The 24,666-nt window shown below is 34.7% G+C and overlaps 1 protein-coding gene across 12 annotated transcripts in view; it reads left to right on the top strand.

The window, feature by feature from the left end:
- Nucleotides 1-24,666, top strand: part of GPHN (gephyrin) — a 227,754-nt gene that overhangs the window by 162,376 nt on the left and 40,712 nt on the right. For all 12 annotated transcript variants that reach the window (XM_031553589.1, XM_031553587.1, XM_031553583.1 and 9 more), the window contains 2 exons: nucleotides 14,594-14,636; nucleotides 19,580-19,717. In XM_031553589.1, coding sequence (XP_031409449.1) covers nucleotides 14,594-14,636; nucleotides 19,580-19,717 — 181 coding nt within the window. The remainder of the gene's footprint in view (nucleotides 1-14,593; nucleotides 14,637-19,579; nucleotides 19,718-24,666) is intronic.

Genomic DNA, 24,666 nt, shown 5'->3' with positions numbered 1-24,666 from the left:
AAATTTCCAGCTGATCAGTTCATGCTTATAAAACTTATGAGCAAGACATCAACTGCCTTCTTTTAAGCTGAAGGTGCAAGAAAACATGAATACATTCTTCTTTGGTGGCAAAATAACACCCTCTGCATTTCAGAACAGTCTGTTTGAGCTGATCACAGATCCATAAAAACAAATTGGTTGAAACTGACGATCTCTTACAGTTACAGCTATTTGAAGATGTAAGAAGGCAAGACAATGTTTTTCTGAAAGAGACATCGTAGATTCATCTTAAGAAATTTGCTTATAGTTCTAGTTTTTGAGAAAAGCTCTGGAATTGGATGCACTGGTAATTCTAGAACTGAGGTAGCCGGAAAGGAAAGTGAGTTTTACTATCAGAGAATTTGTTATGCTGTTACTTACAAGATCTTTAATTGAAGAAATAAAAGATCTTCCATCAAAAGACGAAGTTGGGATCTGTGCATTCTGCATTGTGAAGAATTTGAGGTAGAATTTGCTCCCTGATTTTCTTCACTGAAATATCCTTGTAAAGGCCATTTTTCATCTCAAAGACCAATAATTAGAAAAGCATCTTTTTTTACTGGTTGTTTTTTATTGTCACCAGTTTACACTGGTAAAACTGTGGATGTGATCAACTGATGTTAATTTGAAAGGAATGGGCAGAAAGGTTTTTTTAAAAATTTATGCCTACCTTTAGTAACACAGTTTTCCACGCTTTGCTGAACTCTAGACATTATAGAAGAGTAGTACTAACCACCTCCTTACTCTCAGTAAGAACCTTAACAATTCCACTTAAATAGAATGAGAAGTTGTCTCTGATTTTAGTTAATTAAAGCAAAGTGAATTTCTTTAAAAAGAGATTCTGATGTTGCAAGAGAAGTAGAGCTTTAATGCTCTAAAATTGTGTAACGGTATAATCTAAATTCATATTCCCTTTGAAGTTCACAAGATGCAATAGTTTTTCCCTCCTTTCCCGAAAACCAGCTAGCTTCATACTGGTAATTTTTGAGTTACCAGTTGTACTTAAATGATCCTTCTAAAAGTGGAAGTATTAATTAGGAACAGTGCCAAATTAGCACTTGTACAGTATAATATGTGTATTATGTATCTCTAATTTACTCCTTATCCAGTTGTTAGAAAACACAATATATTTTATTTAAATACCAGTAGTTCACTTAAGAAATTATTTAGATCAGATCACTGGTAGATGTACTTTTTAGATGTACTTCGAGTTCAGCTTCTTTCTTAAAATTACTGTTCGTAAAAATGTAAAAGTGACTGACCAATCAAAGAAGGTCTGTAGTCTCCTGATTTATAAAATTACACATAGGTACTATTATGCAGTAGCCCCATTTTTTATATTTATTTGTATCTCAGACGTTTTCTTACCAGCATCAATCTCTCTCTTTCTTTCTCTCCCTCTCCTCTGGCTTCTGCATGTGCTGTGTGTTTTGGCTAAAAGCTTGATGAAGGAAACTATTGATCTGTCGGTTAAAAGTATAGTGGCAGTGAAATGCTATTGAAGAGCTACCCCCTTTTTTCTCTTCAAAAAAAGAAAAAAGAAAAAGGAAAAAAGAAAAAAGAATGATTTGCAAAGGGGACATTATCTGTTTTATTTAGGCTTATTGAATGGCTTGTGTTACAAAAGATCTGCAAATTTTTCTGTTATTTGTCTCTCCAGCAAGTAAATTATTTCCAGAAAAATAGTTTAGGAATGTGTATTGACTGTATAATGATTAATGGGATTTGATTGTTTACGTATCATTGTTAATTAAACAATAGAGACTTCTGTATCTTACTTGGTAATACAAGAACAAAGGTACCAGTATAAGGAATTAAGTACTCAAAGTATTCAGAGAAGAGGAGATTCTGTTTCCTGTAATACATAGTTTATCTGTTGAGTTCACAACTTCAGAAGTCCAGACTGCAGGAAGATTCTTAAGTTTCTAGATCAAAGTATTCTATACAGTATATACTCCACAACCTTGTAAATAACCAAGTCTTGTTCTTTCCAGCTAAAGACAGATGAGAGTCTATTCCTCCTTTCTAATTAGGCTCCATTGTAAAGAAGGTAGTGCTACAAGACTGGGAACTGCACTTCTGACTTTCAGGCATTAACCAACATCATAGAATCTAGAATTCAGTTTTAGGTAGAGGATTCTAAATATCTGTTTTAATATTTGCACAAAACGTTTATATGCTGCACTGCATAATTGGTTTGATGGAGATACCATTTTTATCTTAAGAGCATTGGGGATTACTTTTGGCAGTCAGATTCAAGCGCAACCATAAGGTGTGTGTGGTAAGACCCGCACTTCAAGTTTGCTGCCCATATGCGAATTCTGCATCCAGCGCTTCTAGAAGGCTTTTCTAACTCTTGCACCGAGGTTGTATGCCAGCTTCTTTGTGCTGGTTTGGGAATGTTACGACTCCTTATACTTCTTAGTCCTTCTTTTGAATTGGTTTTCTTATTCATTTTTCAATGGTAATTCTCCCTGAATTGCTAACTAATTACTAATTAATAAAATTTTTGAGTTAATTTATTGTGGTATTATAAACTACAGATTTCCAGCAGCAATTTGACAGATAAAATGTTAGAAGAATACATTTATCTACAATAATTAACTGTGCAATTGTCAAATAACTGAAAAGATCTCCATTCAATTCTTAGGCACCATAGAATGCTTAAATAAGTTTGTTGCTTTTTTAATATAATTATGAATATACCCTAATTGAAAGGAAAATTCTAAATGAATATCCACCCAAAATGTCTGACACTCACATTTCCATCAATAAAATTCTGTTTCTCACGCTGTTTTTGAAAATTGTTAGAATAACAGGAAGAAAAGTATGAAATAATTCTAAGAAATAAAAATGCAATTGAAATGTCATGCATGGTCTTTAGAGTTTCAGTTATAATGAGTAAATTACATGGTTTTGTTATTGGTTACTTTATTAGGTTGGTTTTGTATTCAGTGTTTATGCCCTTGTCTTATACTGTATTTTAAGCGTATACTAAACAGACTTGACAGGAGCAACTCAAAGTTCATATTTTTAATATCAATTAACTTCCACTTCTGTGAAGTAAATGTATCAGACAAATAATGAATTTACAAACAAAGATAGCAATGCATAGTAATTTCTGGAACAGAAATTTATTTGTTTGCTTTTTCTTTTTAAAACTTTTCAATCTTTATCCACTAGAGATATTGCCATTATTATTATTATTATTATTATTATTATTATTATTATTATTTCATAGTGAATTTTTATCAGAAAATTGGTGATTTTTTCACTTCATGTAGCAACTACAGTCACAGGGTGACATCATTTAAGTGTTTCAGGATGTGGAAGATCATGACCCCAAAGAGTGGAGCTGTGCCTTTATTTTCTCTACCATAAGATCACTCTTATGACATGAACACGGATTGTTCTTCAGCAATTAAGACTAAATCTTGGGTAGGGGAGACAAAGTGAAGTAAAAATAACCAGTCCCTCTCCATTCTCTGCTTTCAAACAGAAACACAGATGAGAGACAATTGGATTCTAAAATAAAAATACGAATGCATTGAAGAAAAACTGCTTCATTAAATTGGGGTTGTCTATTCCATTGCTTTATGAACTCCATAGAGTTCTTAGTAGCGCTCTTTGACAAGATCTTCAGCTTGGAAAAGAAGAAAACTGTCATGAAGAGATGTATGCCTTTATGTCTCTGTGATATCTGCAGGTCAAAAATGAAAGTAGCAGAGCCAGTACGAATATGCTAATCCTTTGGGATTCTGTGCAATTATACTGCTACAATCCAGTCCTCTTTTTCTGTATTATATTTTTGCAGTTGCTAATGGAATGGTGAGTTTTTAAATAAGATCAGAATTTGTAAGTATTTCTCTTTTAGACATGAACAAGAGTTCAAAGCTTTCTATTTGGTATTTGATATTTTTTAAATTATGTTTTTCTTTCTGTTCCATTTTGCTTTGCTGATAGTAGTACTTTCCTCTGGGCTTAAGAAAAAACAAATGGAGTAGAATTCTGAGTTTTAGAGAAACCTGGTTTCCTCAGGAAACATTAAAATGCAAAACTTTTAGAAAAGCCAGTGATCTAATATTCTTGTCCACTGAAAACAGCTGTACTACTTTTGTCTTCATTCTTTTAAAGCACAAATATCTTATATAGCATTCTTTTTGCCAAACCAGAACAGAGAATCATTCTTGCTATGAGAACTAGATGTCATATAAAGGAGTACATTTGTGACAGCTGAGGTGTGAAGGTATAGGAAAACTTCACATTACATCAAGAAGTCCATTACAGCAATTATCAAGGTATAAATCAATAATTTCAATTACTGCCATCTTACAAAAGAATTCATTTAATTAATCAATTTAATTAAAAAGCCTGCTTCTTTATTTGTAGTTGCGCTTTAAAAGCAATATGTTTGTTCATCCACTGTACTGCATCTTAGATTAGAACCATCAGTAATTTCTACATTCAAAATAGTGGCAAAGTTTTACTTAATCTTACAGTCTCACTGTGCATAGTACTTACCTTGTGATTTCTGTGAAAAAAATACCCCTCTTGTAGAAGATTTGCACTTGCTCTGTTGTTCTGTACTTCTATATTCACTCCAAGCAATGGGTTCCTTTATGGAGAGAACTGTCTAACATTCAGAACAGTGGTAAAAACTGGTCTTTTGAAACACATATTTCCTATTAAAGATATTGCTTTAAAACTTACCTACTCAACCTATCAAATTTTTAATTTTTTTGGTTTATTTTTGTTCTGGTAAAATGCTTGTTCACTGCATTTCTCAAAGGGAGAATGCATAAAATTCAAGTGTCAATTAGGAAGTATAGGCACTAAGAAACTGAATAATAAAATCACAGATATAGTCCACATAATATTCTATACATCTCTGTATTATGAGAATCAAGTTATTCATAAATAATTTCCATCCTTCTCCTCTTGAACTTTGAATTCTTTGGTTGTTTTTTTTTTCAATAAAAGACAAATGTTTCTGTTTCACTGTTAAATTTCCATTTGTGAATTTTCCCTTCCCACCTTATGGCAGAGATGTGAAATCAAGTTAGGTCAAGTCAGAGAGCTATGAATACCGTTTTTTTAAAAACAATTCAGACGCAGGCAGCTCACCAGAATAGAATAGAATGCTTACCATTTATTTGTATGCTTACCATTTATTTGTATTTTACCACTTAAATGCTTGTTTCAGAAGCTAGTCATTCATTTGTTCTCTTAGACTAGTAGTAGCTCTCATTGCAGCTGTTCTCTTGGTTCAGCTCCCAGCAGCTCCAGCTCTGTGTTTGACAGTTCTCCGTGCAGCATTTTCTCTGTTCCCATCCCCTTTCCATGGCTTATGAACTCTCTGAAATCAAGTTATTCATCCATGAGGATTCTGATTTCATTTTAAGGATTCTTCTCAGAGGAGTATAGTGAGTGTTTCTGCTTGATCAGACATGCAGAAACATAGCTCTTCACTGAGGTTGCTGTACTGATAATTTGCTGCTCAGAAAATAAATTCACAGACTGAAGCTTTGTTTTTCTTACGTCTTCTTAGTTTGAATCTTAATTTAAAAGAATGGTGTTTTTTTTTATATTTGAAGATGTAAAAGTCTGAGGTTTTGTCTGACGACTGTATACATCATATGTAAGATTTTCATCATCTTTTTTTTATTGATTCTTCCTCTTAGACCCAAAACACTTCAAATTTAATGCTCCTAGCTCAAATAAAAATGGTAAACTTAAGCAACATCATAAATATGAATTAATTTGTGCAAAAAGCCATCATGTTATTTTACATAACTGTGGGGAACATGCTTTCTTTGTAAGGCAAATTTTAGTTCTTTATCACATGTGATGCTAAATGGCTGCTCATTGAAATTTAAAAAGTGATTTCTTAAAAAGCATTTCCTATTTGTCGATTCTGGATATGTATATAATTGCATACAAACATTTTGTGACGCAGATTTTAAAAATCCTGTCATTAAATTCAACATCATATGTTGGTAATGTTTTAATTTTCTTTGAAAACCAGAAAGACAGCATCTTTACAGTCTTAAGCTATGTCTGTGCCAAGAACATTTTTATTAGTGTAGAGTCATGTGGGGAAATAAATACTTTGCTCCAGCTTATAGAATTAAAAGTGTTGTTCAACCATTCCTTGTAGAATGATAAGTAAAATGTCCAAAAAAATTGCTTTTGAACTATGGAGAAGCTGAAATATAACTCTAGAAATGCTTTAAGAACAGAAGAAAATGGTTGATGCCCTTCTTGTGGGCTCCGGACCCCAAAATTCACTGACTGGTGGCATTTAAAGCATATCATTCCTTTAATGTTATTGTTGCTGTTCATGTGTTCATTTTTTTTCTAACAAATGGAAAGGACGTTACTTCAGTAGTCAGCTTCAGGAAGCTGGACTATAAGCATCAAACATAGGTCTCGTACTTTTTTAGAAATTGGAAATTTGATTCAAAGTTCTTCGAAATTCAGTGAAATTATGCTTTTTTTAATCCCAAAGACCTTGGATCAAAAGGGTCAAGGCCTTGGTTCAGGTGGAAACACAGCAGAAAATCAAAGTGCCAAACAGACCTTGTCCCTTCACTACCAACACATTTTTAGATACTGACAATATCTTGATATTAAAACTGAATAGTGCATCCCAGATGTAGCAGATGGGATGAATGAGGAGTGCAATTCTCCTCCTTTCAGTTAAGGTGATACAGTTGGCTGTTGGAAGAGAAAGCATGGTGCTGTACCAGAAAGCCCTGAGTGGGTACCAAGGAAGATTTTATTGCATTCTCTGTCTCTGTATTCATGCAAACTTTGAGTTTTATGCTGGAAAACCTTCTTAAATCATTTTTAGAGTTACTCATTTTCTCTGTGTCCTTAATGAAACATGTATTGAAGGATTTTTACGTATACTGAGTACTCCCAATGCAGTTGAAATAAATAGCAGCTCAGGGGCTTTGCATTCTGAAATAAATCCAGCTGTAGGCATGTCAAGCTAAATTTAGTCTAGATGTCTCTATTTCTCAGTTTTGTGTTTGTAGAGTAAAATTATCCCTCAGCCTCACAAAGATTTTATAAAAATAAATTTCTTCATGTGTATAGGGAAATTTATTATTTTAGAACAAAGCACAGAGAGAGTCTTCAGTAATTCCCCATTCAGGACAGTTTGGATAGTGTTTAATAAGTAACACATGAAACCACTTTTTGAACAGGGAGATTACAATGGAATAGCCTTATCATGTCTTACGCAGAAGTGCTACAGAAATTAATTATAATGGAATCACAACACCTACATGTCCAAAGAAAAATAAGGGCTGCACACATAATATTGATCTAATATTTCATAACTGCTAAGTGTTTAACTTAGTGATGCTATTTGGTCATTTTTGAACAAAAAAAAATTGTTTTAGAAGTCACAAAATCACTTTGATGTTTACACCATTCAAGAAAAATAGTTGATGTGTTTGGAGTAACTTGAAAATTGGGTTGTTTTCATGGTGCATTGGTATTGGCTGTTGCTGGATCAGGGAAGAGAAGTCAGTTGAAATTTCATGTAAAAGAAAAAGCTTCTAATAGAAATGAAACTTATTTTAAAATGTCAATCTTGTTATTGTATGTCAAGGGTTAGGGAATAATTTATAGTGTGCTTGAGGACAGGAGTTTTATATATCACTTCTGTATTTTTAGCTCATGTGATTGACAGTAGCTTAAAAAGACAGTTGAACTGGAATGAGCAAGAAGTTGAAAGAGTCTTAACACCAGTTAGGCAGAATGTAACTCGGACATCTAGCACTCACTTCTGTGGCTGATTGATCAGTCAAATTGCCAGGATATGAGACTGTGCCAAAATAAGACTGAAAGGCAGCAGGACAGTTTCACAGTGTACAAGATTCTCAAAGCTCCAAGTAAGGTATTTCAAAGGAAGGAATTCAAGGAGAGTATTTGTCTTGCTTTACCAGTAAATGTTCTTTAACAAATGCAGGTTATCTAAGTACAGTGTTACACATGACAGATAATACTATAAATTATTTTTCCCATTGGCCTGCTATTAATTCATATTCAAGATAAAGCCAGTAAGAGTTTAAAAATATAAACACCTGCATATGTATGTATTCACACATATATACAGCAATTGAGTTAATTAAGATTTCTCTTTGTCTCATACTAATGCTTTTAAACAAGTAATTGTTTTTAGTAGCAGGTACATGTGTAAGCCAAGCAGTTAGTATCATTTTTAGCTGAAAGAGAAAGTAGAGCTGTCAGGTGGCCAAGTCATTCCTTTTCTAGTACTGCCCTGAAAAGATGGGGAATAAAAGATGGAGAAAAACTGGGAGCAAGTATAAAGGCTCTCTGTCACATTGGTTAAATTTTCAGAATTCTTTTCAATAAAAACATGTATTCTTTTAATGATGTTCAATATGCTACACAAATAATTCCCATTTCTGTAGCAAGGGTGAAGGGCAGCAGAAATCCCCAACTCTTATATCTCTTTGGAAATAAAATTTGTTCACTCTACCTTTATTTACACAATCTACTTCTCAAATTGCATAATATTTCCAGGACATTTGGGTATTTCTCAAGATTTTCCTTCAAAAAAATAAAGATCTTGTTCACAGTCAGTAATACAAGCAGTAAGATTTTTATTTTAACCAAGTACAGTGTTCCTGGAGTTTTTTGTGCCTTACACATCCTGCTTGGATTCTGTTAGCACAGTTTAGAAATGTACATTAGAGCTTAGGCAGAAACTATTTTGACATTAATTTTTATGTCTTGATTTAAAATGGGCCTTAGCTTATATAAGATGCATGTTCTCTTCAGATTTGTGCATACTGCTTGTTGTTGCTTCTCTGAACAGAAACAGCATGATCTTGAATGAGTCCTAAGCAATCCCTAAAATGTCAAGAAACTTGCTCTTTGTCTCCATTGTTGTTCATATAACATATCCGTTTGGTGTCTCATGCTCTTAAAAACAAAATCTAGCTCTTGTTTTTTTCTTCATATAAACAAAATAGATGATTTTAAGGGTCCCTTCCAACCCAAACCACTCGACGATTCTGTGATTCTAAATGTAAATCATAAAAACTACTGAGAAGAAATAACATACTTCTTTTTTCTTTGCCTCTTTTTATTTTCAGCTATTAATCAAGTCTATGCTGTCAGTTTGCAGTAGTTTGCTTTCCCGTTTGCTTTCTTGACCAGCAGTTTACTATTTTGCTTCCTTTTTTGCTGTACGTATCAGAGTTCTTTCTTTTCTATCATTTAGGCAGGTTTTCACATGTAGTTTTAATTGATGCGTAAGATTTTGTTTGAAACCTCCTTTAGTAAAACCTTTTTATTTTGCTTCTTCAGAACAAGGCCAGTTCCAAGTGAGGGAAAATGTATAATCGTTATTGTATTTGCATCCCAGAAGACTGTCCTTTGCATTTTGATCTTATTTTGTTTCAAATATTGGATAATGTCTCTTATTACTGCTCCAGTGAAAGGAACCAAGGCAACCCTCTTGTTTTTGTGGTGCGTTCATCAATCCACTTCCACTGTCCTGTTTGAAAAGTGGTTAGTGTGAACACTAATCTGGCCATAAAATGTCACATGTTTATAGTCTACTGCAAAACAAGGATCAAAATCAAATAAATCTTTACATAAAGAGGTGGGAGACTAGGAAAAAAACTCAGAAAAAAGAATTTGGAGGTAGGAAGGCATATTCCAGGTTTGAAGGTGACTTTTCTTTAGTGTCCAGGCCACTAAGCATAACACTTAATAAGCAGCAAAAATCTGCTTCTGAAGTGATTTTGCCTTCAAAAGTTTTTTGCTTGTATCTTTCAAGTGACTGAATGAGTAACTCCACTTGTAGACTACAACATTGTTCATTTCTAAATTTTGGTGAGGAGATTCACCACCAACAGTGCTTCTCCTTTTTGAAAATATATTAATGATTAATATTTGCTGTTATCAGGGGGATAGAGGATTTAGCCACTGCAGTGTGTATGGCAAGAAGATATTTCTTGCCACTCAAATGTTTAGCAGTATAAAATTTTAAGTAACACTGATGTGAAACAGTAGTGTTCTGTACTGAAGGGCTATTCAGTAGCCTGTCCCCTGTTCTGCCTCTTAGGTAAATCACACTTAGAAAAAGCAGCTACATCCCACAGAGTAAAGTGTCTTCGTATTACTACTGAAGTTTCACATAGAGATTACACGAGTTATAGAGCTGCTCACTTATAGTGTATGCAGCACCTCTTAAACGGGTCTGGCGTTAAGGAGACTGTTAGAGGAACGGAGCTCCTAAAGCGTTAACTGCCGCTGTGCTTTTTGTATTCTGCTTCCTTCATTACAGCTTGGCAAAATCATTATCTTTCCTGTACCTTGGTCCTCTGTGTCTGTGTATGTTTGGGTTTCTGCTGGTGGTTCCACATTCTGCATGCTTTCTTAAAAGCAGAGCACTGTGCTCTCCCATAAATGATAAAGATCATGGGTTAGTCTCCTACAATCTCTGTACATTGAGAAATGGGCTCTTTCTTTTGGTGATAAATCATGTTTTGGTGTCATTGTTCTGAACTGTTCTTCATGTTGTACAACTGAGTTGAAATGTACTCGCATAAGAGTTAGCTTTTCATATTGGGCTGGAAACTCTTCATCTTTGTGTAGCAATTTGTTTTATTATAACCAACGGCTTCTAATTGCACCTCCCATAATGAAGAGCTGACTTTAATACTCTGTGCTAATCTTGTTATGACTTATAAAAGGTAAGTAATTTATCTCACCGTTCCTTATAATCATGGTAAAGTGTTAAAGGGTTTTTCGTTTTTTTTTTATTATTATTATTTTTCACTCAAGATTTTCACTTGTAGCATAAACTTTTCTTTGTGTCTTTTTCTGTTTTTCTTGTAACTTTTTTTTTTTTACTTTTATTTGCAGTAAAACATACCACATAGACTTATATAAATCCAATTTAGTGCAGTCATTAATTTCCTTTTTCAGACCAATTGTGATTGATAGAAATTGTCAGCAGGTTTCTTTATTTTACCATTCCCTTAATTTAGTTTTGAGTACTTTTCTTCATGTTCTATTTAATGCCTCAGCCTGTGGGAGAAGGCTTACTCTACATTCTGGCATGATAAAATTATATCTTAAAGAACATAAAATCCAATTTTCAACTTGCTTTAAAAAAAAAAAGTTAAAAAGTAATGTGAGTTGACTGTTTTAGGTTTTGTTACATTCTGCCTGAACTACGCAGGAGAATGGAACTGAAAGACAGCCCGCTGTATCTTCTGCCATGTTACACTGTGAGCTGAGGCGTGGTAGAATGGATAAACAATAAAACTACAGTTTCCCTGTGTAAGGAGAGACAGCCACAGCATATTATTTCTGTAACTGCCTGTCAATGAGAATAATTATAGTAGATAACAGTATTACTGATCATTTGCCCCACTCAGTCATGGTACTATGTGCAGCGTGTTATGGATTCTTCACTTTGCAATAGCTGTGAAAATAATAGTTTTCTTTTGTAAATGTCACAAATGAAGTATTAAAACAAATAATGAGTACTATAAAAGGCACTTAGAGCACTGATACAAAGCTCCATTACAGCTAAAACTCTGTGTGTTAGAAAACTTGCGCGTTTTATTCAAAACTACATTTTACTGCAGTTTTATTTTAAAATAGCGTTTAGGATATCGATGTGAAGTTCATATTAAACAAGCAAATATTACTTAATAATTTTGATGTCAGTTATGTTAAAAACATGGTTTGTATTCTGCAGCTGTGAGTATAGGTTGGGAAACAATCAAGTCTAGCTGGTCAAGCCTTTTATTTTATTGTCATGGATTCCTCTTCCACAGCTGCTTTTAAAATTTGTGGGAAGCAAATAATTTCTCATACTGCATGTGTTACCCATCAGGTGAGTGATAAAATGTAAACTTTAGGTCGGTTGTAAGAAATCAAAAAGTAAATTTAAATTTGTCACTGAAGTCCTCTGTGTGCACAGAATTTAAAAAAAATGACCTGTAGGCAGCTGTGTGAAGCAAGCTGTCTGTTGTTACCATGTCATTTGGACACTGTAAGAGCAAAACTTTGTCAGCACGTATTTTATATTAGAAGATTTGATCTGCAAATCTCAGCTGCTCTGTTCATTATAAATCTCTTGTTTTTGTCCATACACTAGCTCCACTATAGGTTGGAAGGGCTTAAAGATGAACTCAGGAGGAATAGAGGCTACAACTCGAGAGTAACTATTACTGCTCAAAGGAGCTGTTTTCCATTCGCAAACATTGCTTTGCGCTATGGGTTTGGGCTCCTTCTGTTCCTCCACTTTGTTGAAGACTCTCTCTTGACTTCCATTTTACTTCTTTAGCACTGTCTTTGTCTGCTAACATTTTTCCTCCTTCTCTAGTAGCTTTAATCTGTGTCCTTTGGATCACATATTTTACTTAGTTTATTTTAGTAGATCGTTTCAAAGTTTGTGTTTTGTATTTTTGTTTTTATGCCTTTTTTTCTTTAGGACTACATTATCTCACTGAGTTTCGTTCTGCAGTTTGCTGAATTGCTTGGTTATTTTGCAGCAGGCACATTCCACGTTTTCTCTTTTCATATGGTTTGCAGTGAGAAATAAGAGAGCCTCTTCCATTCTATACAATAGTCTTACACATATAGACCTATGTCTTCTTTGGCATACACCGTCTTTTGGCTTGCCACGTCCCATCCTGCTTCTCTATTTCTCTCTCTCACTCTGTGCCTCTCTCTGTTGTGCTTTCTGTCCAATCATTATACCATCCTTTTGGTCCAGAATTGTCCTTTGGTAAATTACAGATAAATACTTCTTTTACTTCTTTCAATGAGAGTTCATGTCATACCTTTGAAATTTGATAAAACAAGTCTGGGCCAAATTTGGGCATCATTAATTTTTTGTTTGCAGTTTTCTTGTGTAGTATTTTTGGTGGGAAGGAGGGAGGCTTTGGTTTTGATTTGTTGTGGTTTTTTTTAGACAACAGTTTTTTTTCAGGAAAGGACACCATAATCCACTCTAAGTTGCAACATTACTTTCCATAAGTTATTCCATTACAATAAATAGACTGTGTTGCGCTGTAGAATCTGATTTTTTATGTGAATACACATTTGGGGCAAGCTGCTGTGGAACGGAAGAAAGAGGTCTAGAAATGGGGCACAGCTCTTTTCAGCCTTAAATGGCTGTTTCTTTATGAAGACAGTCTTTTAGGGGCTGAGTGTGTATCATTCCTCATTAATCGTCAGACCATACATATTCACATTCAAAACAAGTTTTCTTTACCTACAAATTCTAACTGTAGTCTAAAAATAATCTGGATCCATTCCTTCATTTTTCAGCAAATATAAAAGTTTGGAAAGGAAAATTGCACCCTCAAGTGTCACCTGTGCTATTCCGCTTCTTTTACTATTTGTACTTAGTCTTGCTTATTATTCCTCCCAGAAATTTAGCAATGCAGTTGTCACTAAAGTAAAAACGAGAAGGATTCAGTTCATACTCTTAGTGGTTTGTCTTCCTGTGAAGTTTGTGTTAGCCTGTATGCAGCCAGGGGTTTGTCCACAAAAAGATCTCCTTATTCAGGTCTCACCAGCCCGGTCAGCTGGCCTGTCATAAGGCAGATTGCTGTTCAAATTAGTCTGTCTAAAAACTTGCACCCAGTATTAGTATATAGAGTGGGATCTTTTCAAACTTGAAAATTATCAAGAGCTGACATTTCAGTAAAGTTCAAACTGTGTTGTGTTTACAGGACTGATACACTTCAAAAACATATTTTTAAAAATCATGGTAACCAGATGGAACTCTAAATATCCCATGTTAATAGAGTATAAGACCAGCGTGAATCCTCCAGTTTCACTGCAGTCAGTCATACCTATCTGGAATAGCACAGTGGCAGTAAGCATTCAGGGAGGGGATTTATTGAGAAACCAGTTGTCATTCTCACACTATTACTATTACTATTATTACTATTACTTTAAAGTAGAATTGCACTGTGAAATCCATACTGAATGTAACATTTCTTTTAACTGAACAGAAAGAACGAAGAAAATTTATCTGGCTCCAGACAGGAGTGTTTATACAACTGTGAGCTGTCTGTGCAATTTGAAGAAGGATTATTGAATATTTTCAGAACCAGTTTAATTCTATAAAGTACCTGTACATTATCAGTAATGGAATTTTAACACTGGGCAATAATAGTTTTTGTCTAATCATAAAACAGAGGACATAGATTCAGAATTACTCTAATGGCAATTGTACACAAAAATGTGGATTTTTCTTTTAAAACTGGAGCTTAACAAATAATTTTAATTGCTGTGTTCTTTGAGTTTGCTCTATTAATCTGTCCTTAGGCCATCTTGGGTTTTTCTTGAAGGGAAAGTTTAAATTGCCTGCATTAGATTCTGATCATCAGCTAGTACACTTGTGCTTAAATATATTTATTTCTTGTAGGGTAGGGACAAATGCTGCTGAGAATATGTAGAGCCTCTGTCTTAGATCCCAGGAGCTTGCCCATTTTATCTCTGTATTTTGCATTCTTGTTAACTTCTGTAGCTCATAGGCTCTGTGCTCTCTCTGCAGGTCCAGTCTAGGTGCAGCAGCAAGGAGAACATCCTCCGAGCAAGTAAGTACTGAAACTTCGTATCTGTGTTGTGCAACTAGCACTACCCACAAGACAGCAAATTATAGTCAGGTGAGAAGGATAAGGCTGGAATGAAATTTAATATCTTAAGGGAATGAATTTCAGTTCAGAAAGAAAATAAAAGTGTATATAGCTTATAGTGCTCACATATTAATTGATAGTGGCCTTCTAATTTTTCTTCTCACGTTGTTTTTCTGATTACACTGAGGTCCCTGTTGTTTGTGATGATGTATTGTTGTAAATGATGCTGTGTGTGGAGGTGTGTGCAAGGACATAAAGAAACAACACTCAAAGATGATAAAAACCTCAAGCTGAAAATACACAATTTTTATTTTTATACCTGAATGTGAAATTCAGTACAGAAATTCAGTTGGAGTACATAAAACCCAATCAAATAACAAAAAGGTTAAGAATTCAGATTTGTGCTAAATGACCTGGTTTCTAATTTGTTAAATGCCTTTAATTTCTGTTTTATGGGAGTCTTTCCTAGTTTAAAATTTATTCAACCATAAATATACATATAAAACAACATACATAGGAAACTGTATTGATGATAGGAAAGACAGCTGTCAGGAATTTTCTGCATTATACAACCAATTGACTTAGCTGCTTCAATGCTAGAGGATCATTTTGTCTTATAAAATGCTGCTTAATGTAGGTAGTCATCTGATATTTGTGAAAGATACTTGGGAAGGTCTGAGGAGTTATTTAATGTCATCTACGTGATGCCTTGAAACTAAAATTTAGCACGTGTTTCTAGGACAACAAATGAATAAAGGATTGTAGTTACACATGCATCTTCGTTTTTTTGTCCATTAAGGTTATTCATTTAAGCGCTAAACGGAAGGAATGCTTATTTCTGAGTGTTTTTTTGTTTCTCTTGTATAAATACTGGGTGTTACTGCTGAAACAATGTTTCCTTGTCAGAAAATAGGATATTTGATCTGTTTTCAAGAAGTTTTCTAACTGGATTTTACCACAACCTTTGTCTAAACAAATGACATGGATTAGACACAGAGCTCCAAATTTGATGTTGTGCGCTTAACAACATTCAAAGCATTTGAAACCTCTGAATTCATTCAAGATGGCTTTAAAAGGTCAAATGTTATTTTCTCAAGTAGTTAGCAGTGAATTTGATATAGCAGTAGAACACAAACATGTAAACATGTTTACTGGAAAAGACTATTGTTTCTAAAGAGAAGTGTGTTTCCATAGAGACAAAATTCTTTCTAAAAATAAACTTGAGGATTTTTTATACATCATTTATAAAATAGTACTTTATCAAAAGTATTGTAGTAGCAACTAGTGTAAAATAATGCATATTTTACTGTTTATTTGTGAAACAAAAGTTTTTTAATCCTGTAGGCAGTACAGAGGAACAACAGGAAAGGAGTTTGGTTTCTCTTTTTTTGTGTGTGTTCTTAGAGTAGCTACTGACACAGTTCCTACTGTTAACCAGTTAAAAAAGTTAATCAGTGCGCTTCTTGGAGGTACATGGGTCTCTGCAAAAGTGATGCCTCCTATTTATTTCCATGGGAACTACAACAGATACAAAAGGGCGGCACGTTCTCACTACAGAGCACTATTTTTTCCGTGTAGTCACCAACTTTAGCTCTGCATTTTCACCACTTTCATAATGGGATGTTGGTGGGAAAGTTCAACCTCTGCCATACCATGAACACTGACCTCTGACAATGTGGGCCAACATAATAAAATTGGAGGCATTACTTTTGTAGCAGCACATTGTTGCTAAGCAGATTTTTTTTCAGTGACATGTATGCGGGGAAAGGTCTGGGAGCTTGGACACTTTTTTTTTCTGTGCTTCAGAAATGCTTTATTTTCAATTTCCTCATTTTTATGAGGTTTCTAACAAAATACAGGCATGAGAATGCAAAAATTGTTGTTGAATCTTGGAATGCACCTTTCCACTAGTTACACTTGCATCTTACAATATAATTTTGATAATTTCTCGCTAGTTTGCTTGATAAGAAACTTACGTTTATGAGTGTGAAAAATCTTAGTATAGCTAAATTATATTTGATCAACTATTTCTCACTTCCTCGATATGACAACTACTATGTTAAGGGAAGGAATTAAATGAGTTAGAAGTTGTTTGTGCTAGACAAATTCACCTGCTTTTATCATCACATGATCTTCTAAGTACTTACAAAGATATTGTTTGAATAATTTCTTTCAGAATCTTTCCTGGGACTGGAATTAAGTCAGCAGTTTTGTTTGTCTCCACTTCTTTCCCTGAAAGATCATTACTGTGTTAATGGCAAAAAATGAATTAACTAAATCTCTCACATAGCAGATTTGAACAGTGCTGAAAGAAGTTTTGTGTAGACAAACATTACTGATTCAGCAAAATATAAGATTGCACGGTTGTTTTATAGGAAACTACACTTAGAACAATCATCTGGTTTCTTTTCCAGAATGTGAAGGCATGGACAGGAGAAAACGGGATAAGTAGAAAGCTATTGCAAAGCAAAATCGTGTCATTATTAACTGTGCTTTCTGTAATTTCTTAATACTATCTTAAAATAATTGATTTTGTTTTAGAAATAATTACGAATTAGCAACTGCTTAGTAGGATAGTAATGGATGGAAATGAGTTAAAAGCAAGTGAGTAGAGACAGAAGAAACTGGGAAGATATTAAGGATGATCAAAATGGGAACAGAAATACATGAGATAAAAATTGTCAATTAAAGAATACAACTGGACTGAAAAATGGCAGACAGACAACTTTTAGATCCTTTGAGCACGCTGAGGAACGTCGCCAGTAAAGCCAAGTGAAATCAATCATTAACCATAATCAGTGTATAAAATGTACATTAGAATTGCAGGCGGGCCTTACTACTGTGAGAAACTCTACTGAGGATGTCTTCTGCGTACAGCCAGGCATGAAACCTCATGATGCTTTAATGTCATTTTGTTGTTCTTGTTGTCCGGGTAGGGAAGGTGGCCAAGTGCTGATGATATTTTAGATTCATTTTACATAGAATTCTTGCCACATCTTGTACTTCTCTGAAGCAGTTCTTGTTAAAGTCCCTATTATACTCTTCATAGCCAAAGCTCCATAATTCAGTTTTGTTGTCTTTAAGCTGCCAGTTTCCTGGTCTTTTCTTAATATTCCAACAGCTCTTTCAATAAGACTTGTGTAGAATCACCTTTTTTTCTGGAAATCTCCAGATTTCTTCTGCTGTTCTACAGAGCTGTGTCCTTGATCCCCTTTCTTTATACTTTTAGACCTTACTGTGACCCATCAAACACAAATTCAGCCACTCTGTATGTGGAAATCTCCCTACTCTGTAAAGGTGTCTTGTTTTGCATGTCTCTAACATTGATTCTTAGCCATCCCCCAGTAAGTTTTACCAGTCACTATGGGCCAAACACAGTCCCCCTTAGCACTCTACACTGATATTACTTGAGCTTCATCTATGTCGTACACTTTGCTCTATTTTTCTGCAGTCTGTGCATATTTCTTGCAGAGTTGTTCTATACAGATCTTGAGATAGGACTTTTCCTCTCAATCTGAAGTTATTCTCAAGGTTCTTCATTTGTATTTCTAGATCAACTCATTTGGCTCCCACAAATACCCTCTTGTTACAGGCAGATCCATTCAAGATATTTCTAAAAATATCATTTTCTTAATCTTTTGTCTTGTATCTTTTACTCTTTTGTGCATTAGTGCAATAGTTCCTTCACTTTTGTTGCTCATCTTCATTTCAGAATCTTTCAAAGCTTGTTGTCCCTTGTTTATTCTCTCTCAGCATTAAGAAAGCACATACCCTGCTGGCTTCATTTTCAAACAATTTTTTCACGTTTTCTTCCTTGTATTTGGGGAAAGCAAACTTCTATTGATCAATCGTTTTATCTTCATTCACATCAGAATTTAAACATCACTTATCCTGCAGTCACTTTGACTACAAAATCTTGCCCATAGATAGGATGCCCACTGACTTGAAACACTGTCTGTTGTTATGACTCCCATCTTAAATTACATTGCAAACTCACTGGAACAAGGTCCATTGTTATGTTTCATTTGTGCACAGTGTATTAATATGTGTTTGTGGAGCATGATTATACATATACTACTAGTAGTAATGATCTATGCTAAATCAGTAAAATCCTTATTGATTTCTGAGTTGCCAGTGTTTTAAAGACAGTATTAGAAATCCTTATTTACAGATGTTGGAACAGCATCAACAACCGCTTTAAATTTCCAGCCTTTATACGCTGCCAGTGCTAATGTCTCTTTTCTTTGTTAATTTTGACATTAATGTCTGATACAGTTGCTTGTTTTGTTGGGGCTTAGTCACAGTTGGGGAAGAAATGTGGTTTGTGTTTAAGTTGTGACATACAGAATCTTCTGTAGACCATTAGAGTCAAAGGCATGGTATATTAAATTTCTCTCCAAGGACATTATTGCAGATTTTGAATGGGAAATGGAGAAAAAGAACATATAATGGAACTCAGCAGGTCTGATTCTGACTGTCAGATTGCAGCTGCCCATCAGAAGGTTGTGGAAACAATCTAGAAAGAATGGAATGAGTGAATAATTTCTCCTGAGAAGTGGAACAGAGTTGGCTTCAGATTATCATCCACCATGTTAGATACTGCATCCTTCTTGAAATACCTCTGTTTCTGATTAACTGATCCTTTTATGCGTATCAAGACTTCTGGTGTATATTTCATTACAAGAAAGGATATACATTTTTATGAATGGTTTCACTGCTAACTGCTTTTTGTATTTAATCTCCCTTTTGATGCAATACCTTCCCAGCGTCTGTCATAAATGTGATAAGTAACTCAATTAATTTACCCCAAAGTGCTTAATGTATTCCAGCAAAGTGATTTAAATGAACATCACTGTTTACATCTACGCATAAAGGCATACATAACCATAGTGCTCTCTTTTCAGGTCACAGTGCTGTTGACATTACCAAGGTAGCAAGAAGACACCGCATGTCTCCGTTCCCATTAACATCTATGGACAAGGCCTTCATCACAGTTCTGGAGATGACCCCAGTGCTTGGAACAGAAATCATTAATTACAGAGGTACTTTACATGTAGTTAGATTTTTATGTGAGAAGTATGATGGTTATTTCCCATTTTTACAATCTTCTTAAGTGTTTGTCCTTCTAATAGCTTTTATGAGAGGTCTTAGACTGACCTTCTCCAGCAGAAACTACTTTAGGAAATGACAATAATTGGAGTAGAATTCTCCTTTCAAAGTCAAGATAATGTGAACTAATCTCAATCTGGCTTCCTGAAGGAATCTGTAATTGAACTGTAATCAAATCTATGAATAAATTTTCTTATAATCTGTATAAATGCAACAAAGCTAAAACCAAGAAGCCACAGCTTGCCTCAGCGGTGAATGTAACACTGGATTTCTGAAGATGCCAACTGGCTTCAAATTGAACTGCAATGATTCGCTGAGTTCTTTCACTCTAAGAGTCTTACTTTCCCCCTTTCTAGTCTGACATTGATTAAATACTGAAATACAAATAAGACTGAAGTTTGAAGGGACTGGGAAACCATCAGGGATGCTTCCTGTTTATCCAAAGGTGAGGTGATGAGCAAAAAGATAGTGGCACCACAAGCCTGAAGAGTGAAAATGTTCAGGTCCTCAGTAGACTCCAGGTAGCAGAGAAGTACAAATGGTTCCTAATTTGGATATTCCCTCTTCTGTCTAGAAAGTTCAAAGATTACACGTCCTTCACCAAATCCTTATTCTGCTATAAGCCTTTGAGATGTTTTCACACTGACTGATTTAGTGTACGTACTTGGTAACGGGAAGTATATCTCTGTATAGATACTGCATATACTGCATTCAGAATAGCACCAAAACTGGACCAACAAGTAATACGCATATTACACACTGCTCTTTCATAATGGTATGCAGTTTGGTATGCCTAGGCATACCTATTAGACCTTCTTGGATAGTTGTCTGTATTCTGGGCCTGATCTTGAGGCTGTTTTTAGATGACAAGTGTTGACATGCATTTTGTGTGGAAGATGTCTGTGAATATAGGTAAGATACAAAGTTTTAATGCCATACATACTGCCAGTTTCAGTCCTGCTATCATTTGGATACTCATTTCTTTCTGACTTTTTTGAGTTTCTTGTTAAAGACTGCTTGCATTGAGAGTGATGAAAGTAAGGAATGGAGCTGCTGTAGTGTAAAACTGTTCCTCATAGCAGTTCTTTTTTGTTGTAATGTGCAGTATGAAGTCTACTACCTTAATTAATTTTTAAGAACGTGCATCCATTACTTGCAATCCAGGAATTTTCTTAATATATGTGTATTGAACATTGTAATAAAAATACAGAGGAAATATAAAGAGCTTAGTAAACTAGGACTGTTTATTAAAAAAGTTAGTCATTTACAGGCCCAACTTCCTTTTTTTTTTCTTCCATTAGATTTAAAGGCAGCATTTTGTGGACAACATAATGAGTCACAGTGCTAGGTATGCTTATCTAAGAAGTATACATATGAAAAGGCATTTGTTGTAGATAAATCAACATGGGATTTAGTCTGCTAGAATAGTGGTAGCATACCTTGATAATATGTAGGCAAGAAAATATAAGAGAATATTGATGGGAAGGTTCAAGCTCTACTGCCATACCATCAGCATCCACCTCTGATGTCATGGGCCAACATAACAAAATAGGAGGCATCACTTTTGGAGCATCCTCATATTTGTGGACAGGAGCTTTTCTTCCAATGGAATTAAAAATGCAGCTAAAAAAAAATCTATTAGGGAGCCAGAAAATGAACATAATTCTCACATGGTACATGTAAGTTAACCATTTATTTATGTATATACACCGTTCTTATAGGCCCGTATTTATGCAGTTACAAAAGCAGTGAGTAGAAGTCTTCTCACATATCTAATCTGCAAACCTTTTCATTGGAATTATGGTAAAATTCAACAAAATCACAGCAAGTATCATGGCCTGCTGCCATATGCTTTGGTCAAGTTTTCACAATTCAATTTATTTCAATATTAAAAAATCAAAATATGGGCCAAGTATCAGGTTTTTCTTAATGCTGATAATGCTACCATACAAATAACAGAGTGATTCTGTCTAGACTGCATGGCCTTCAAAATGTCCTTACAGAGAATGAAGGTAATTGGTCTCGCTTACGTGTTCATCTTCTGTATAGAATTTGATATATTCTTCTTTGTCAATGGCAATTTGATTGTTTCTGTTCTTATTCTATGACATGGGAATATGCTGTCAAGGTAAGAGAAGGCATTCTAGTATACCTTATAATATCTTATTTGATATTATACTTTATCTCTTCGTGTTACATTATTAAAGACACCAAATCTATGCTGATTCTGAGTCTGGAGCTGCTGCAGAGGTACATACTTGGTTTAATATTCATAATATGTAAATTATACAAACAAAGAATAATATTAACAAAGACGTATTCTTTAGTATCTTGGCAGTGTAGCATAAAACCACGTCTTATAAGTTATTTTTCAATAAGTATTTTAGTGGTGTAAGAATTTCTAATATATAGTATGAAATTACAGTATTGAGTCTTTAGGAAACATCCTAGAGAATACATCTTTGTGATACTACAGGTTTAATTATCATAATCTACAGATATAAATCTCCTGATGGGATCTCAGATCAAGTCTCTCATAAGATCAGGGGAGGATGAATAGTTACCTTGTGAAAAAAAGTCTTTCACATTGGTAAATGTATTGTTCAGTGCTTGGATAAATTACTTAACCTCTTTTATATTAAAAAACAACTGGACAGCCCTAAAACATTTCACACAAGCAGCATAAACCAAAGGTGTCTCAAGCTTTTTTCCGCCCACTGTTACCCATGTAACAGTGCTCCCAGTTAGCCTTGTATTCCAGCTAGATGCAGTTATCTAAACATTATTTTGTGGATATACAAGGTCAAGTCTTCAGACAGCATGATAACAATTATCATTTTCTAGCTAAGAAAAGGAAGTTTAATTGATACCAAAAGTAGAAAGTAGAGACAACCAAGTCTTAACAGGCCATTAGACTTAAGCCTTGGAACTGAGGAGTTTTGCTAATTGAGTCCAATAGCCCTCTAACTTCTGTAGAGCTTGAACATGCTTTTCTGCTGCTTATTCGTTCTGAGTTTGTCAATTATTTTTATAGCATTGCATTTTCATATCACACTGAAGATACAGTAGTATTTATGAACTGGAAGATTTAAAGCTCTAGTACAATACCTGTCATCTCGCTACTTTATCCCACTATCAATACCCTTGAAAATCAAAATTCTTCACAGAACTAACCAGTTTCAACAGTTGAGCTTTAGAAAAGAAACACTTGGATTTGAAAAGTGCATTTCATGTCATGCTCTATTTTGCATTAGAATCAGAAAACTGTGGGCATCTCATGAAGCTGCTTAATGACATCAAAACATTTCAGAATATGTTTTGTGAATTGCAATTAATTAAAATAAATAATGAATGAGGTATTTCTTAAATGATTGTTCACATAAAGGGGAATAAAGAAGTGCTTCAGATTGTCCTTTAGTTGCTGACTACCTTCATTTTAAAAGCTCTGGCATTTAAAGGCTCTGGCAAGTAGTTCTTACATTTTTCTCTGCTTAATGGCATTCATTCCCACTACTGCCTTGCCATTTATTCACTTCAGATACTGCATGGCAGAATGCCAGGAACATACTGTTCAAATTTGCTCTGATTGGTGTGATTTTGCATGCAGACAAGAAGTAAAATGAAGATACGACATGCCTACTAAAATTAGAAGCATCACTTTTGTATGAGATTCTGTGTGTCTGTGAGCAGAGGTTGTTTTTACCAGGCATTTGAAAGCTGGCTTTTCTGTGCTATAATTTAAATGTCTGTTTGTTCTTTTCAGTGCAAATGTTCAAGCTTTCAGTGAGCTTTCTAATAACTCCCATACTGTGTATTACAGTGATAAGCAGAAGTGCTAATAGCCATCATAAAAATGTTCTTCTAGTTGCTGTAATACGTTTTACCAGAATTTTCGTAGTAAGCTGTATTTCAAAAATACAACAAATATTTACTTGAGGCTGAATAGTTGGTATGTGAGTGCAATTATGTTAGAGTTACGATAATTACAAATAATTGCTTACTAAATCACATCGTGGTCATAAGTAAAATATAATACCACTTTGCTACAGCCGAACATTTCCAAAATACATGGGTCCACTTCTTGACAAAATATGTCTGTTTACTTAGAGACCCAGTCAGGTCTCCTACCTTCCTAGGAAATCCAGAGCGATGTAGATTTTCCTGTGGGGCTGCAAAAGGAGAAACATACTTCATTCAGATCTTTTGTTTATTGGCTTATCTGATATCCTACAGCATGCTTATCCACACAAATACACCTGGTAGGAGTAATTCTGAGTGAAAGCTCCCTCTCATTCCTTCATGCTGTCAGGTGGATTTTGCCTTCCTGTGCCACAACAAGCTTCTGAGCAGTGGCCTCTGTTATAGAGGAGCTGCTTCTACTTAGACATACTGGAATCCATCAGACCCTTCCTACTCCACGTAGTCAGAAATGTAATAAATCCTCTTTATCACTGCGTGAAGGGATAAGATACATATTTTCCGTTCCATTCCACATTGTACAAGAAAGGCTCTTGCACTGTGAAAGCAAACAGGTAAAGTACATGAGACTGAGGGGGAAGTGGTTCATGTTGGTCTCTACAGTGAGGCAGAACCAAATTACAGCTCATCAGTCATGGTTGCTAAGTGAAGGGAAAGAGTATGTTTGAAACAGCTATTAAAATATTTAGAACTACTACAGCGTAAATTTACATAAATAAAACCCTAATTCTGACACTTATGTTCACTCATCCTCCAATAATCAGAAATGTTATCAGCAATTAGGCAAAGCTAACCTATTGCAAAACTCCTTTTTCAATTTACTGAAACATGTCCATCGTTACTGTTCATGTGCTATCCTCTGTGCTTATTCTATTACCTTTCATGTTTTGCACAAAACCTAAAA

The sequence above is a fragment of the Meleagris gallopavo genome, chromosome 5 (genome assembly GCF_000146605.3).
Source record: "Meleagris gallopavo isolate NT-WF06-2002-E0010 breed Aviagen turkey brand Nicholas breeding stock chromosome 5, Turkey_5.1, whole genome shotgun sequence".
Classification (NCBI taxonomy): domain Eukaryota; kingdom Metazoa; phylum Chordata; class Aves; order Galliformes; family Phasianidae; genus Meleagris; species Meleagris gallopavo.
This window is presented reverse-complemented; position numbering and strand designations above follow the sequence as displayed.